At 54.4% G+C, this 15,357-nt stretch overlaps 1 protein-coding gene across 1 annotated transcript; it reads left to right on the top strand.

Moving 5' to 3' along the window:
* Positions 1–668: 668 nt before the first annotated feature.
* On the top strand, positions 669–14,755 carry LOC133626283 (mucin-2-like). The gene is made up of 5 exons (XM_062004127.1): positions 669–760; positions 9,698–10,120; positions 11,157–11,483; positions 11,618–11,784; positions 12,585–14,755. The coding sequence occupies exons 1-5, from the start codon at positions 694–696 to the stop codon at positions 12,627–12,629; spliced, it is 1,029 nt and encodes a 342-aa protein (XP_061860111.1). The 5' UTR covers positions 669–693; the 3' UTR covers positions 12,630–14,755.
* The last annotated feature ends 602 nt before the right edge of the window (positions 14,756–15,357 follow it).

Here is a 15,357-nt window from a genome sequence, read left to right as displayed (position 1 = left end):
GATCAACCCTGTTCATCTCTGAACCGAGAGTAGGAGCCACTAAGGAGTCTCATCTTGAAGAAGGCAACAAAATACCAGTTTCCATGTTCCCTCTCTGTCCTGTGGCGCTGCAGACATGAGCATTGGGATGGAGAAGGGGAGCCATAGCCCTAGCTATGACAAAGCAGCACGATAAGAGTGTCAGCAAAGGACTGTGCCATGCCGTGGGGCTCTCATATGCCTCCAAGGCTCCATGTCCTTTGCACCTCATGGGCAAAAGTCACCCTCCAAGATCAGAGGCGCCCCAAACCTTCCCATTGCTTCTGTGAGAAGCCGACAAGGCAGGACAGGCGGGCTCGCTCCAGCTGTACCACTGGAGGAGTCGGGGAGGAAGCACTGCGACAAGGGACTTGCAAGGGGAAGTCTGGTCCTCCAGGAGGGCACCGAACGGGGGCCGTTCCGGGAGCGGAGGTGCCGGGTACCGGGCCGTGAGCGGCGGGTACTGCGCCGGAGCGGGGCTGCGGGGACCGGCCCCGGACGGGAGTGCGGAGGGAGCCGGGAGCCGGGGGTCCGGCGGCAGCGGCCCCCGCCCCGCGCCTCCGGGCCGGACCACGTGCCGCCCGCCCCGCCCCGCGCCGCCCCGCGCCGCCCCGCGCTCCCCGGCCGCCGTCCCGCCCCGGTGCCGCCGGCGGAGCCAGCGCGGATCGGCCCAGCATGGAGGGGACGCGGCGCGCCGCGCTCCGCCTGGCCGCTGCCTGCTGCCTGCTCTGCGCCCTGCCAGGTACCGGGGGCGGCCGCCCGAGGGGTACCGGGGCTGGGACGGGGCGGCCCCGGGGGGGGGGTCCCGCGGCGCCGGGGGCAGCCGTCGGGGCAGCGCCGGGGTCCGGGCTCCTCCGCCCGCTGGTGGGGCTGCGGGAGGAGGGTCTGGGGAGTTCCCGCTCTCCGGGGACGGAAACCTGCGGGGAGCGGAGCTGCGGGCCCGGCCACGCGGCTCGGGCGAAGTGCCCGTGGCCCCGGGCGCCGTGGCCCGGGCGGGCGCGCCGGTGAGGTCGCCCGGGGATGCTCGGGGCTGGCGGCCCGGGCGAGCCCCGGCGGCAGCGCGGCCGCCCGCGCCGGCCTTGCCCATACAAGGCAGCCGGCGGCAGCGCTCGCCCCGCCGGCGGAGCCGGACCGGCTTCACCCCCCCGGCCCCGAGGGGCCGGGCGAGGAGGCGAGCAGCGGGCCCGGAGCCGCTCGCCCACCAGCATGCAGCTCGGTGAGCCCCGCGTCTCGCACCCTGTAGCTCTGGGGCGCCTACGAGCCGCCGCTGAGCTTCCCTCCGAGGAGATCCCGGACAAAGCCCCGGCTCTGCCGCCTCCCCGCAGGCACAGGGCGCCCGTCCCGTCCCGCTGCGGGAGAGAGGGCGATGCCGGCGTCCGGGACGGAGCGGGAGCGAGCCCTCGGCCCGGGCAGCCTCCCTCCCAGGCTGTATTTCGGCTCGGCTCCGCGGGCAGCGTGTTCCCACGTGGGCAGGCGCGGTGTGCAGCGTGGTGCTGACAGCCCGGGCCACCGGCCACCGCCGAGCCCTGCCGCGTGGCCGGGAGCTCGCCCCGAGCTGGGGGCTGTCGCCATCCCCCATAACTCTGGCAGTGACAAAGTCCGAGCTGGCATTTAGGGGTTTGCCTGGGACTCGGGAAGCGAACGCGTTTCCTCTTCTCTGTTGAGAAAAACCCTTGGCCGGACCGTTGTCAGGTCACAGCACAGAGATGGCAGTGATGGAGATCAAAGGGTTATTAATTGGGCTGGTGAGACCCTAATGTAAGTGCCTGCAGGGCTAAGCCCCAGCAGCAAGAGCAGTGCTCAGGCTGAGGTTTTGGGTGCCGGATGTGGTTTGGCTGGGTTTGAGGCTGAGCACAAAGAAACAGTCCCAAACCAACCCCCTTTATGTGGGCAAAGCCTTAAGTAACTCTGTGCTCCCCGTGTGTGCGAGGGTGGCCGTGCTGTGACGGGGTGCAGGGAGGTGACTGGCTGCTGGCAGAGGAACAACTTGGGATTTCCATTACTGTGAGGAGGAGAAGCTCAGAGCTGCTGGTGTCTTGCAGCATTTCCTGCACGCAGGGTGCCCCTGGGGAGCCCCCGGGGAGCCCCCCTGCCCCAGCTGGCTTGTAGGAGCCCTCTCACTGCAAAGTCTGAAACTGCTGGAACGTAACAGAATTAAGGTTGCACTGGGTTTTCCCTGGGAACTTTGATGTTTAGTGTCTCAATCTCAAAGTCCTTTCACAGCCTCAGGAAATGGCACCTATGCAGCTGGTCTGTGCCTTGTCCTCGTGGCTTTTGGATTCACTAGCTGATCCCAGCCACAGTTAAAGGAGCAAATGCTTTGTCAAAATAGATGGCATGCAAGAGATACCACCACTAAAAAACCCCTTAAAGAGAGAACTAAGAGAATTCCCAGAGGACTCCCAGAAACCCCAGAGAATCCCAGCAGGACGCTGATGGGGGAAGGGAAAGGTTCACCCGGAGACTGGCCCCAAAGTTCACAGTCTCTGGACAAACTTGTCCAAAACCAGGCTTGTCCCAGCTCTGTGAGCTGCTCTCTGCCCTGCCCCTGACACAGCTTTCCTTCGCCTGCCCTCCTGCTCCCACTCTTCTGAGCTGCCTTGCAAGCAGAGGGGCTGGCACAGACTGTGGCAGCAGTGCCTGGGGCTGCACACACAGGCAGGCAGTGTGTCTGCTTGCAGAGCCCTGTGGCCCATTTGCCTTGGACCCAACCCCACTCACACCCCCTGCCCAGTCCTGTCTTGTCATGCTGTTGGGTTTTGATGCTGTTTCTGCACGTGCTCTCCCCCATGTGAGGGGTGGATTTTGGTTCCATGCTGCCCTTCCAGGGCCTGACCCACTGGGCAGGGGTGAAGTACTTGGCCTCCTTCAGCTTGCTTGGCCCCATCCCTCCATGCAAAGGGGAGCAGGGATGATCCAAAGCACAGAGGCCACTCTCCTTCCTTTCCACCAAGACCTTTTAGGTGAGCAGATGCAGTTTTCATTGCAGGGGCTTCCACAGAGCTGTGACTCTGGCTGCCTTGTCCTCACCATGCTCTGTGGAGCAGCTTACAGCTCCTAAGGCTCAGCACCACTTGGGTCTGGGGCCATGTTCTGAGCCCTGTAGGGCTGCTCAGAGCAGGACCAGGGCATGTGCTCACCCTGCAAGACTCAAACTGCAGCTGCTCCAAGCCCCATGGCCTATGAAACCAAGCAGCCAGACAGCTGGAAGGTCCTGGGGGCTGCTCAGGGCTGAGCAGATTTCCTGATGTCCAGACTGCCCTCAGCTTATGCCATATTGCACTGGAGCCCAGGCTCCCTGCTGACATGGAGCTGCAATTAAGGCAACTGGCTAATTATTTTTCTCCTAATGACGTGAGTGCTTCCCCCGCTGCAGCTGTGACTCCCAAGGTAAGCAGCACCAAGGCTGGCTGATGCCAGAGCTCCCTGCTGTTGCTGTATGATTGGGGTTACATAGCCCCAGAGAAGGGCAGGCTTCCCTGGCCTCGGGTGCTGTGTGTGTCCCCAGCAGCTTCTGGGCAAAAGGTTCTTCATCACAGCTCAATCCTTCCACCTAGGAACAAAGCAAAAGACGTGGGAGCCTCCTGGGCACCTTCTTGCCAAGCAAGGTGCTTTGTAGCTGCATGTGACTAGTGGAAAATAACTGGCTGGTGTGACAGCAGTGGCTGAGCAAAGCAGCCTGCTCCTCCCATGCCCTGCCATGGGAATTTGGAATAAGCCCTCTTGCCTCTAAATGAGGGATCAGTGATGGGGCTTCGTGCAAACCCGTGGGAAAGCAGCATTTCCTCCCTCTCTCTGTGCCCCAGCTGGGTGGGGAAGGGCTCACATGGCAGGGCTGGGCTGAGCATGCCACCCTGGGCTGCTGCTACCCCCTGCCCGGCTCTGGCACCCCCTTGAGCTCTGGGCATGTCTGTGCTGCTGTGTGTGTGGGTTTTCCTAGTACTGAAAAACCCTGTTCCTGGCGTTTATGGCATTTTCCAGGGCTGCCCATCTCTGCTCTGCCACCATGGGCTGCTTGTCCCCAAGCCAAGTGCAGTGCCACCAAACATGGCAGTAGCACTGGCACACTCTGGCTCCCCTTCTTGCTCCCCAGGGGTTCAAGCTTGAGGCCTGGCATCCGCAGATGCCCCAGGGAAGCATCCTCCTGCCTGCCTGGGCAGGTTCGGTGCTGGGCTGTCCCTTCCCAGCGCTGCACTCACTCGTTGCCCTATATCTAATCGGAGCCCCGTCTCGTGCTCAGCTCGTGGCCACCTGCCTATCAGGCTGGAAGGAGCTTCTTGGTCAGGAGACCTGGTTTCTATTCCTGTCCCTTACCACAGCATGTTGCAGTGTGTCTGGCCTGGCTGCTTCCCAGAGCACTGCTGGGTGCTCAGCACCCCCACTTCAGCCCAGCCCCATTTTTGCTGCCTGCACAGCAGAGCGTGGCTCAGCTGGCAGAGGCCACGTGGGGTGCAGTGAATTAAGTTGTTGCCACGCAAGAGCTCTGCTGTGGTCCCCAAACAGGCTGTGAGGTCTCATCTGTCTCTGCACTCCACGCCTGGGCTCCTCACAGCAGAGCCAATTCAGCCTCTCTCTGCTGGGATGGGGATGGGGACAGTCCCAGCATCACCCCTGGCAGGGAGAGCGCTGGAGCCTGCAGCAAATGCCTCCTGCCTCCAGCGAGGTCTAGCAAGGTATCCAGCCAGAGCTGAGTTTACAGAGCTGTTGCCCTTGGTACCAGATCTCCATCGCTGACCCTCGCTTCGTTGGGTGCATCTGGCACCTACCTGAAGGGCTCTAGAAATCCCTTCTATATGTTTATTCTAATTCCAAGCTCTGGGTTAAGGAGAAGAGGTCAGGCTCAGCTGGTATCTAATCAGCAGCTGCTCCAGTTCTCCTTTTAAATGAAATGAAGAGCCTTGGTTTTAAATCCCACTCTATGGTTTTATTTGCATCTCTACTCAAGCTCTGTTTCCTTGAAGAGGTTGTTTAATTACTGTTGGTTGGTAACCATAAAAATGTAATAACTGGCAACAAAAGATAATTTCTACACTTAATGGGGTACTTTGCTAAGCAGTAGGATACAAAGTAATTGCTTAAATACATGTAGCTTACAGCTTGTGCTGCTGCTTTTTACACATAGTATTAATTTTGCATTTTAGTAGGTTGTTTGTGACTTGAAATGTTACACTTAATTGGAAATTGAATCCAGTGACTTCGCAAAAGTAGCTTTTTAGAAGGGTTTGGGTGCCTTTTCAACGAATCAGAGCATTCTGCAGGAAGCTGGTTTAAGGGAGATGCTATCTGCAGACAGGGACAGCCTGTGTAGGAGGATACACCCGCACCAGGGAGTCCTGCTCCCATGGGCACTTCTTCAGAAATCCTGGGTGGATCCTTTCTTGTCTTTGTGCTCAGCTCTCACCTAGGTCTCTGTGTGCCTGTGCCAGTGGAGACTGCTGCCTGCACCCCGTTGCCCTCCTCTCCCTCGAGCCCTGACAGCCAGCTTGCTGCTGGCTGCCTTACCTTACATGACTCTCCTACACCTCACCCCAAGAGGGATTTTAGAAATGGTGGTAAAGCCTGTGGATTGGAGTTGGGGTTGTGTTGATCTTTGGGGACCTCAGGCTGCTGTTTGTGGCTGAGGTAGGAAGGAGGGTGCAGAGGATGTGGCTGGGAGTGGGGCAGGAGCGTTGTGGCCAGAGCTCATCCCTAGGCAGCTCCAGCTGAGGCCCTGCTCTCTCTCACTGCCTTGTTTTATTCTGAGAAACAAATAGATGGTGAGGAGATGTTCCCACTGCGTGGCTGCCCTGACACAGCAGTGATGCTCTGTGCTGGTTGTGCAAACCTTCCTCAGCCCCTCACTTGGCCCCAGCCCTGAAACTTGGGCAGGGAGCATAAAGCAGGAATGGCCCCATCTCCTGCAGAGCTGGCTTCCTTCACTCCTCTCCGTCGTGGCATATTTATACGACGTCTGCTCTGGAGCTGGTGGGAGCTTGGGTTGATGTGTGGAGGTCTCAGTGTCATCATGCAGCACTGGAGAGGGCATGAAGCTGTGGGCTGATGCTCAGAGCCCTCGCAGAGCAGAGAGCATTTCCCACCCTTGTTCAAGGCAGGGGCTTCTCAGTTGGCTGCATCCCTCCTCCCTTGGGGCTGCTGTCTTCCTTTGCCCCTCTCGTTTCCCAGACAGAGGTCACTGCAGTCAGCAGTGTCTGATGGGAGCTGCTGCTCCAGATCCACCAGCCCTGCCCTAATGTGCTCAGTGATTGCTGGTTCTCAGCACGCACAGACTGAGCCAGTGGTTAGCACAGACACGGGGCTGTGGCCAGGGGCCTGCTCAGCTTCAGCAGGCACTGCAGCATCACCAAACTCACCCATCCTTCCCCATCATGGGAGCAGAGATGCTATTATTATCAGAGCTCCTTGCAGCTGGTCCTGCTTCTTTACCTGCAGCTCAGTTGTAGTTGCTTTATTATGGATTCAAGGCTGATGCACCTTCAGCAGCTGCCTTGGAGCACTGCAACTGTCAGGCCTGGGAGGATCCCGGAGAAGGTGAAGCTCTCACACTTCTCTTTTTGTCTGAGACAAGGGGGGCAAGATTCCCTGTTGTCTCCAGGAGCCATGAGGATAGTGCCTCAGGCGATGCAGCCACAGCCTCCCTGGCACGTGGTGCAGGAAGCAGAGCTCCTCCAGGAAGACGCCACAGTAACGAGCTCTGACCTGCATCTCTATAAGGAACTGATAAACAGCTCAAAAACATCACTGCTCAGTAACTGAAGCAGCAGCAGCAACACTCGTGGGGATTTTCCGACCTGAGGGGCAGCAAGGATCCAGGGCAAACCACAGTGGCTGGACCCTGGGGGATCACAGCTGGCCTGGGGTTTGCTGGGTCTCATCTATCTCACGTGGGGGTTTCACAGCAGAGCTGCAGGGCTTGCAAGGAGCAAGTAAAACTCATTAGTGCTTGTTAACACCCACATGCTCACAAAGCACCAAGTTGCACCTATGAGGAATTTCCCCCCTGCTTTGCTGGATTTGAATGTGCCCTGATGGATTAGGAGCTGACTGTGATGATGATCTGTCTGTCTGTCTGTCCCTGAGTCATCAGGATTTACTCACAGTCCTTTGTCCCTTTGCCCATCTTTAGGCTCTTGCCTTGTTTTCTGTCTTCCCACCATCATCTCTTTAATGGCTCAAGTCTCTGTGTTAGCCTGGCTTAGGCTTTTTGCAGGCTTTCCTTTGTTTCCTGAGCTGGGTGTGCTATGTGCTGGGCTGGATGACCTGCTAAGCCAGGTGCCATCAACCCTGCCATGCTCAGAGGCTCTTTCCTGCTCCATACCTGCCAATTTTAACATCTCTTCTGCAAATCTCTGCAAACCAGCTTTTGCCTACCACAGTCCTGTGTTAGCCAGACCCACTGTGTAGCAGTCAGTGGGGCACAGGCTTTTCTGCAGTAGTGCTGCTCATTCCTATGGGACGTGGCTCTGGGGCAGCCATGGACACAGGGGAATTCTGTGGGAAGGAGCCACGTGGCTGCTCCAGGAGAGGAGCTTAGGGAAGTACTGCTCACTCTTCCCTATCTGCCCTTCTCACAGACAGCAGAGAGCTGTGGATGCAGCCCATCCTTATTCACAGGGTGGGGGGAGCTGCTTGTCCCCACAAACCCTCCTGCCCCACAGCAGAGCTGCTGGCACGGTCAACACACTGGGGAGGTGCCCTGGTGTGTCTGGGCCAGACTCATCTGTCTTCCTCCTGCCTTTCCTTTCCCAGTCAGAAACTGGCACAGCTATTTCAGAAGTGCTCAGGCCTTTCTGCAAGACAGCTCTCCCCAGATCTTCCCTCTGCATGGCCCCAGTCACAGCTTGCCACCCTATTCAGCTATTCAGAGCAGCATGTAGCCTGGCTGGGCACTTGGCCACCACCTTTCCTGTTTACCCCACGGGGACAGTGCAGCTCTGTGTGTGTCTGTTGCTACACAGCAGCAGGTAGTTGGGTGTTTACAGAGGTGTTTACATCTGCCAGTGCCCAGCTGGGATCCTCCAGCCATGCCCAGCACAGGCTCTGGAGCTGCTGGGATCTCACCCAGTGGGCAGCACAGTGAACAGCAAAGCTGGGCTTAGGGCTGGAGATTGTTGCATGAAGGGCTGTGAGCTTTGATGCCTGATCCTGGGAAATGCACTGCTCAGCACTTTTTCTTCCAGGTGTTAGTGGTGTGAGCATATCCTGTGCCTTAGCCCCATTTCAGAGAGCAGCTTGCTTTGTTTAAAGGCACATTCTGGATCCAGGCGAGGCCAAAGTGAGCATCACTTAATACCTTTGATCTTCAGGTTGAAGTTGCCCCAGCTGGGGCTCCCTTGAGAGCTTGTTCACAGTGAGTGTGCTGAGCAGGGCTGTGCTGCCTGCCTGTGCATCGCCCCAGGAGCCCTCCTGGGACTGGGCCCCTGGGCCGGGGAAGCGCAGCTCTGTCAGGCTGCTTCGAGGTTTTGAATTCTCCAGCTGGTTGGAGAAAGGTCTCCTGAGGGAGATGTGTCTTTTTTTAGGGCCTATTAAGTGCTGTAGCTGGAGAAGAACTCTGATAGCTGTGTCTGTTCTGAAGAGCTTTCAAAAACTGCTGAGGTTTCCCCAAAGCCTTAGTGTGAGAGTGTGCTGCTTTGCTGGTGGATGAATGCTTCTTGGTTATGGCACCTGCCTGGGATGCTTCTCTGCTGTGGAAAGAGTGGCAGGAAGAGGGATTTTCTTCAGTACCTTATTTTTTTTCTGTAGCAGGCTCATCACACCTCTGTGGTTTGGGTAGAAACTTGAACAGAAATGGTCAAAATATTGACCATGCCATGTTTTTAAATGGGTGAGTCCACCCTGATGTGGCTGCATCTCCCTATTTTCTTCCTGTTCACACCCTAAAAATCTCCCACAGGATCTGTGTTGGTGAATGGCCAGTGTAAGAGCCTGGTGGGTTTCCTCCTCACACATGCTGTCACAATGACTGTGGCCCCAGGGGGATCCTCTCTCCCTGCAGGCTCCCACTGGGGAAGCTGCTCCCGTGGGAGGTCGAGTAGCTTCCCATTTCTATGGCAAGAGCTGCACTTTGTGGTGCTGATGTGTTCATGAACAGCTCATGAAGGTGGCTCCCATTAGCTGTAGTACTCTCTCACTACCCATTCCACCTTTCCCTCAAGGAGCAAGCCCACAGTAAGATGACTAGTGCTATATCATGCTTTACCCTTGCCAGCCACAGCCTTTCTAAACATCACTTTTCTACACTGCATCCAGGGCCAGGGGAGCTAGAGGATCTACTCCCACTTTTCCCCCCACTTGTATTTATTCTGCACCACTTGTGACTGTCTCAGTGAACCACAGGAGCCTGAGCTAAGTTTCTTATGGAATCAGTACTTTTACAAACACCTAAATTCTAAATAAAAAGGTTGAGGTGGTGCTCCAGGGCAGAGGGTTAGTGATGCTGCCTCCACAAACAGGAGCACAGGGTTTGAGAGAGGGTAAAGACAGGTTCCCTAGAGTAGGTCCCTGCCTCAGAGTGGCCAGAAGGACATAGGAGGTATTTGAACCTCTTCCCCAGGTGTGAACCTGTGCTAGATTTGGAGTTAGGAAGACTGGAGATGTTAAATGTCTGCCATCCTTCTCAGTTTGTCCTCTCAGTGTGGGATCTCTGACAAACTTCTCAGCATTTCTTAACTCTCTTCCACAGGAGAGGGACAGAAGACAATGGAGACCATGGTGGCACCATCACCTTTTCTTAGCACAGTGCTACCAACTCATCAAGCCTCTGACTTGAGTCCAGTGACTACTGCTGCAACACTCAGTGCCACTGGCGCCCATGCTGCAGAGATGGAGAATGCCTCCATCCCTACCACTCCCATAGTAGGCACCAAGACAGAGACACTGCAGGCTTCCACCACTGCCAGCCCTGGGGAGGTCACTGTTACGTGGCATGAGCACAACACCACCTTGTCAGTCAACAGCAGCACCGAAATCCCCTCCCCTACCCCAACTGCCAGTACTCTGGAAGAGAACCAGCCCCACCACGGAGTCACAGAACCTTTCAGCACAACTGAAGAGATGGATGACACCAGCAGTGCCACCCCCACGCTTCCTCTGAGCACTGTGTTGGGTGAGGTTTTGCCTTTACAGCCTGTGCTTAATGTCCTGCCCGAAGGATGCACAACCTGGAAGCTTCTGGGAACTCTCATGGGAACTGGGTAGAGGGAGGAAAGGGGAATGAGATGTTAAGTGTGGCCAGGTCAGTGGGACTGACTTGTGGAGATGATGTTAGTTCAGCAACCTCTTTGCAAAACCCATTCATTACAGTATGAATTGTACTGGCTGCTTTCTGGTGAAGATATTGATTGTGTGCAGGGAAGTCCTTCATGTATCATCTGAAGCAAAGTGCTCCAGCAGTGCTGCCCAGCTGGGCTCTTCCTGCACCAGAGCTGGGGGTTCAGCCTGCCCACCCTCCCTTAACACAAGGCATGGAGATGGGCAGGCATAGTCATCAGCCCTCCATTCCTGGGCAACCATGAGAACCCACACCCCACCTTCAGATCCTTCTTGGGCAGTGTGGAGACTGGCTACAGGGTCTGCAATCCCAGTCTGGCCCACTTTGGGACCTGCCAGGCTGTCACACACCCCTGATGCGAGGCACATTATCCATCGACCGCTGGTTTGCATGGTGTTCATGCACAGCCACATCCTTTGCCCTGGCTTCTGTCACAGCTCAAACACAGCCTCAGGGGACACTGCTACCCATTCCCTGGGCAGCTCTCTTTGCCTTCCTCGCAAGGAGGAATGAGACACTTTTCCCAGTCTTTTGCTCTGGGATGATCCCCAGCTCAGTGGAGAGCTGTTTAAGGCTTCTCTGCTTGTCCTTTGTCCCCAGAGGACAGGACTTGTGGGCCCAGCTGAGGTTGGCTGACATTACAGATCAGCACAGATGAAAACCAAGAGGATTTTCTAAGCACTGTGGCTTAGAGTGGCTCAGTTGTAGCTGCACTATAGGACCAGCTTGTTTTCCATAGGGTTGTTAGCAGGCTGCTCTTCTGCTAGTCCCAGCAGTCTTCCTTATAGTCTTGCTTCCGTCTCATTCAGTCCCACAGAACACCATGCTTGCACTTTATCCTTTGAAATAACTCCTTGTTCCTATTTTGCAGCAACAACCAACAGCTCTCAACTGGGGCCTTTTGATGGGCTGACTGTGGGGCCCACAGCAGTGAGGTCTGAAACCAGGCCAGGAACAAGCCCTGTGGGTGCCACCGAGAACACCGTGGAGTCCAGACCCTCTTCTTCTCCCATCTCCACCATAGGGAGCACGTCCCCTGCTACCACCTCCAGCACTGCGACGGTGAGACCCCTCCTGAGCAGCTCCACTGCTACCAGCACAGCTGCCATCCCCAGCAGCACATCTGCACTGGAGCAGCCATTAGAGCCCATGCATGAGAAAGCTTCCGTGTTGGATGTTGGTGATGATGAAAATCCAGGTAAATGCTCCACTTTTATTCCTGCTCCAAGATTGCTTTATATTTGTACTAAGCAGAACCAGAAAAGACAAGGCTTTGCTAACTCTGGTCCTTGAAGGCTCTCCTTTGGCATCATTCCCTTGATATCTTTGCAGACCTACCCAGTTCTCCTTTGGCTGACACGACGAGGGCTGATCCCTTGGTCATCACTGTGATCTCTGTCTTCATTGTCATGGTGGGCATCCTGGGCCTGGTGGGCTTCCTCAGGTACCGCCAGCACAACAGCCGCATGGAGTTCCGGCGCCTGCAGGACCTGCCCATGGTGAGTCACGGCTTCAGCCCAGCCTGACACGGTCTGGCTTGCTGCTGCCTGCCAGGCATTTCCCCTTCTACTGCGTTAGCAATGCAGCAGCAAGAATGTTGATCACGACTCCTGTTCCCTCTTAGGTCCCTCTTCTTCCACCCAGGGTTTGAATCAAGACAGCAAGTCGCAAGGTTGGCCACTAAAGAAGCTCTCTGCCTTCCCCTCACTCAGCAGGGGAATGCTAAGAGGTTAAATAGAGAGAGGAAGGGGAGCTCCAGCCCAGCTTCCCCTGAAATGACACCTTCCTAGCCTCACCTCCTGTATTCTGATATATTTGCTTTGTGACTATAACAGCAGATTCTGTGCTGTTTCAGGGAGGTTGTCTGTCTGTTTGTGTTGGACTCTTTGGGGATATAAAAAGATACGTGAGTTTCAGAGGCTGGATTAGCTCTGGGGAAGCTGCAGCTGACTGTGCTTTCTGGGCCAGAGTACTGATTCCCTTCTGCAGCTCTCAAGCAAGCTGATGCTGTTTCAAGCTGAGTGGAGTTTTCCACAGACAGGGTTTTCCACACCCCTGCAGCAGGCAGGCTCTTCCTGCATACACCTCTTCTCTCCAAAAGCTGCAGCAGGAGGGGAGAGTGACAGTCTAAAGATCCAGGAATTCCACAGGGACAGCATTTAGGTGGATTGCTGGGCAGATGGCCACACAGTGACAGTGTGAATGAGAAGACCATGCTGCCTGCACAGCACCCTTCCAGGCTGGGACTGCATGCCATTGTGGAGACACCTCATTAAAGCACCCTCTTCTCTGCTTCTAGGATGACATGATGGAGGACACCCCTCTCTCACTCTACAGCTACTAGGCAACCAGGCTGTCCTCTGCCTGGCCGGCTGAACTTCCCAGAGGAGGAAGCCTTGAGGACTTGGTCCCAGACGATCTGCTGAGGAATGAGGGGCTGTGATTTGCACACAACTGAAAGGTCCTTTTCAGATGGCTTTTGGTTTTAGACATTTTAAAATAGTTCAGTGTTGAAGTTTTTATGCTGGGAATCAGATCCAAAGTCTGGCCCTTTCCTCCAAGCTCTCCTCGAAACAGTGTCCTGAAGAGGTGCCTCCTCCTTTTAGTGTGGTGGCCAATTAGCCAAGACAACCTTTGCCATCACGTTCTGCAGGGATCTCTTCTGTCCATCTTGGTAGCTGCTGCTTTCAAAGGAGGTGGGTAAAGATCCATTCAAGAGCTCTTAATGCTGGTGGTGTCAGCACAGTGGAGACTGCTCTTTTCTGAGGGAGCCAAGGATGTGGAAATCGGTTCTCTTGGGTACCCTCTTGTTCTGTATTTTTAAGGTTGGTTGTTTTGGGTTTTTTTCTTGCACTTTTTTTTGTTCCTGTTTCAGCTTTAGTCTGGGATTGGCACTGCTCATCCCAAAATACCTCTCAGGAGGACAACAGACTGCTCTGCTTTCTTCCTACATGCATACCTTTTCTCTTTAACCAGGGAAAACAGTTTTGTGGCCACTGGAGAAGTGCCCCTGCTACTTGATGTTGCTTTGAAGTTGCTGGGAGGAAAGCTAATGTAATTTTAGCTTAATGGGGCTTGATAGGACTCAATCTGTTGGCAATTAGACACACTCATTTGGTCTCACCAAAATTAGGAAACTGGCTCCCATACTGATGCTTTCAGCATCTGTGCAAACTCCTCACCCAGGCTCAGTAAATGCTTTCGACCTTTCCCCTGCCTGGACTGACACACACCTTTCCTCAGGTACCTCCCACTTTGCTGCTAGCATCTGTTGCTGGAAGTTATACAAAACTAGTACTGCACTCTCCCTCCTCTGCTATGCAAGGTCAAAGCTTCTTTACCTTCTAATGTTGGTCTTTCAACCAGTTGGTGTCTTGTCTTGAGGACAGATCCTGGATGCAGGTGCCTTCCTCCCCTTTCTAGGTGTCAGGCTGATTAAATTCTGCACTGTTGCCTCAAAGTATCACTGCTGTAGACTGCATCCAAGGCTCTCGAGGCCCCTCAAGGAAACCCACAGACCACAGCCTCTTGGGTGTAAGTCTGAGGATCTTTTGTTGCCCTTACCTTAGAAAGACCAGATTATGTGTGACATTTCTTTGTGTCATCAACACCTGCTCCTGTTTTCTAATTCACCCTTGACTGCTGGTGAAGAGAAACACATGCCTTCTGTAGAATGTTTGATTTTTGACTAAGCCAGTTGCTCCCTCAGGATACAGCAAGGGCTAAAGATTAGCTACCACATTGCTCTTACAAGCCTGTCTCTCAGTGGCAACACTCACTGACCCCACAAAGGACAGCTACCAGGCCTCACTAGCAAAAGTACCTTTTTTGGGTTTTCCCAGTGCTGTTATTGCTTGTCTTAGCAGGCAGAGGGGAATTTCCCATCAGCAGTGCTCAAATTCTCTGCAAAGTGTACCGATGGAGCACAACAGGCCTGGCTCAGATAGATGAACTGGGCAAGGCAGCAGTTCCTCCTTCCTGCATTACTACTTCCCAAGTGGCTGACAAATGGCTGCAGTGCAGTTTGGGTTCAGCTGTTGGCTTTGGCCTTGCATCTATTTATTGTAAGGATGCCCAGTAAAATAGGGAAGAAGGGTTGGTTCTCTCCTGCTATTATTGCATGAAAACTAAAGGGCAATTGTCACAACTCCTAAGCTTTTGTATCAAGCATTGTCTGCACAGAGCAATCTCCCTAGCTACAGACTTGTTTCCCTTGCTGCAGGGCAGGGTGCTACTGGGTTTTGGCACAAAGAGAGGCAAGTTAGGGTGGAAAACAGAACTCCATCCTGGCTGGAACTGTGTCTCAGCACACAACCGAAGGGCAGGGGCTGGTTGTTCTGGTTTCTCATGCATCACTGTCCAGGGGAAAGGGGTGAGGAAGAAAACTCACCCAACACCAAAGTGCAACTTTCCTTGTAAAATATGTTAATAGTGGATTTTTTTTTCTGCAATAAAGTTACAAATGCCAAAGGTGTCCTGCTCCTGGTATCTTCCTTGCAAATATCTAACTGAAAAGCTTTTGTGGATCACAGTGAATCCTGTGATAGATAAACAGCAGCAGTTTGGGGTAGGAAAACTGACAGAGCTGATACTAATGAAAATATGTATGAGCTATAAAGCTTAGCTCAGGGTTCAGAAGGACACCACCCCCTGCTCATGTCGCTTCTGTCAGGGTCACTCCCTGTCTGGGCTGACTGAGACTAATTTCTATACGGTCAAATCAGATGAAATCTGTCTCAGAGAACCACACTAGACCAAACTGTTTAACATATCCCTTCCTTTGCCTCTAATTGGAGATCTCCTTATTCATGCCTGTTGTCAACTGCAACCCCCAAACTTTATTTACAGAAACATCCTGAAACCCAGTCAAACCCAAACCTAAGTAGCATCACCTGTCAAGCTTCTTTCAGTAGCACAGAATGCAAGGCAAACTGAAAAGCAGGTACTTCTTTTTCTTTAGCTTTATAGCTACTTTGAACTCTTCCCTTTGGAGTTCAGACCCATGGAGAGGTAAGTGCTCATGGTTTGTTTCAAAAGCCTAGCTCTTGCTACAGACCTGATAAAGCCTCTCC

Source organism: Colius striatus, chromosome 10 (assembly GCF_028858725.1).
Source record: "Colius striatus isolate bColStr4 chromosome 10, bColStr4.1.hap1, whole genome shotgun sequence".
NCBI classification, from domain to species: domain Eukaryota; kingdom Metazoa; phylum Chordata; class Aves; order Coliiformes; family Coliidae; genus Colius; species Colius striatus.
Note: the sequence above shows the minus strand (reverse complement) of the source record. Positions and strands in the feature narration are given on the sequence as shown.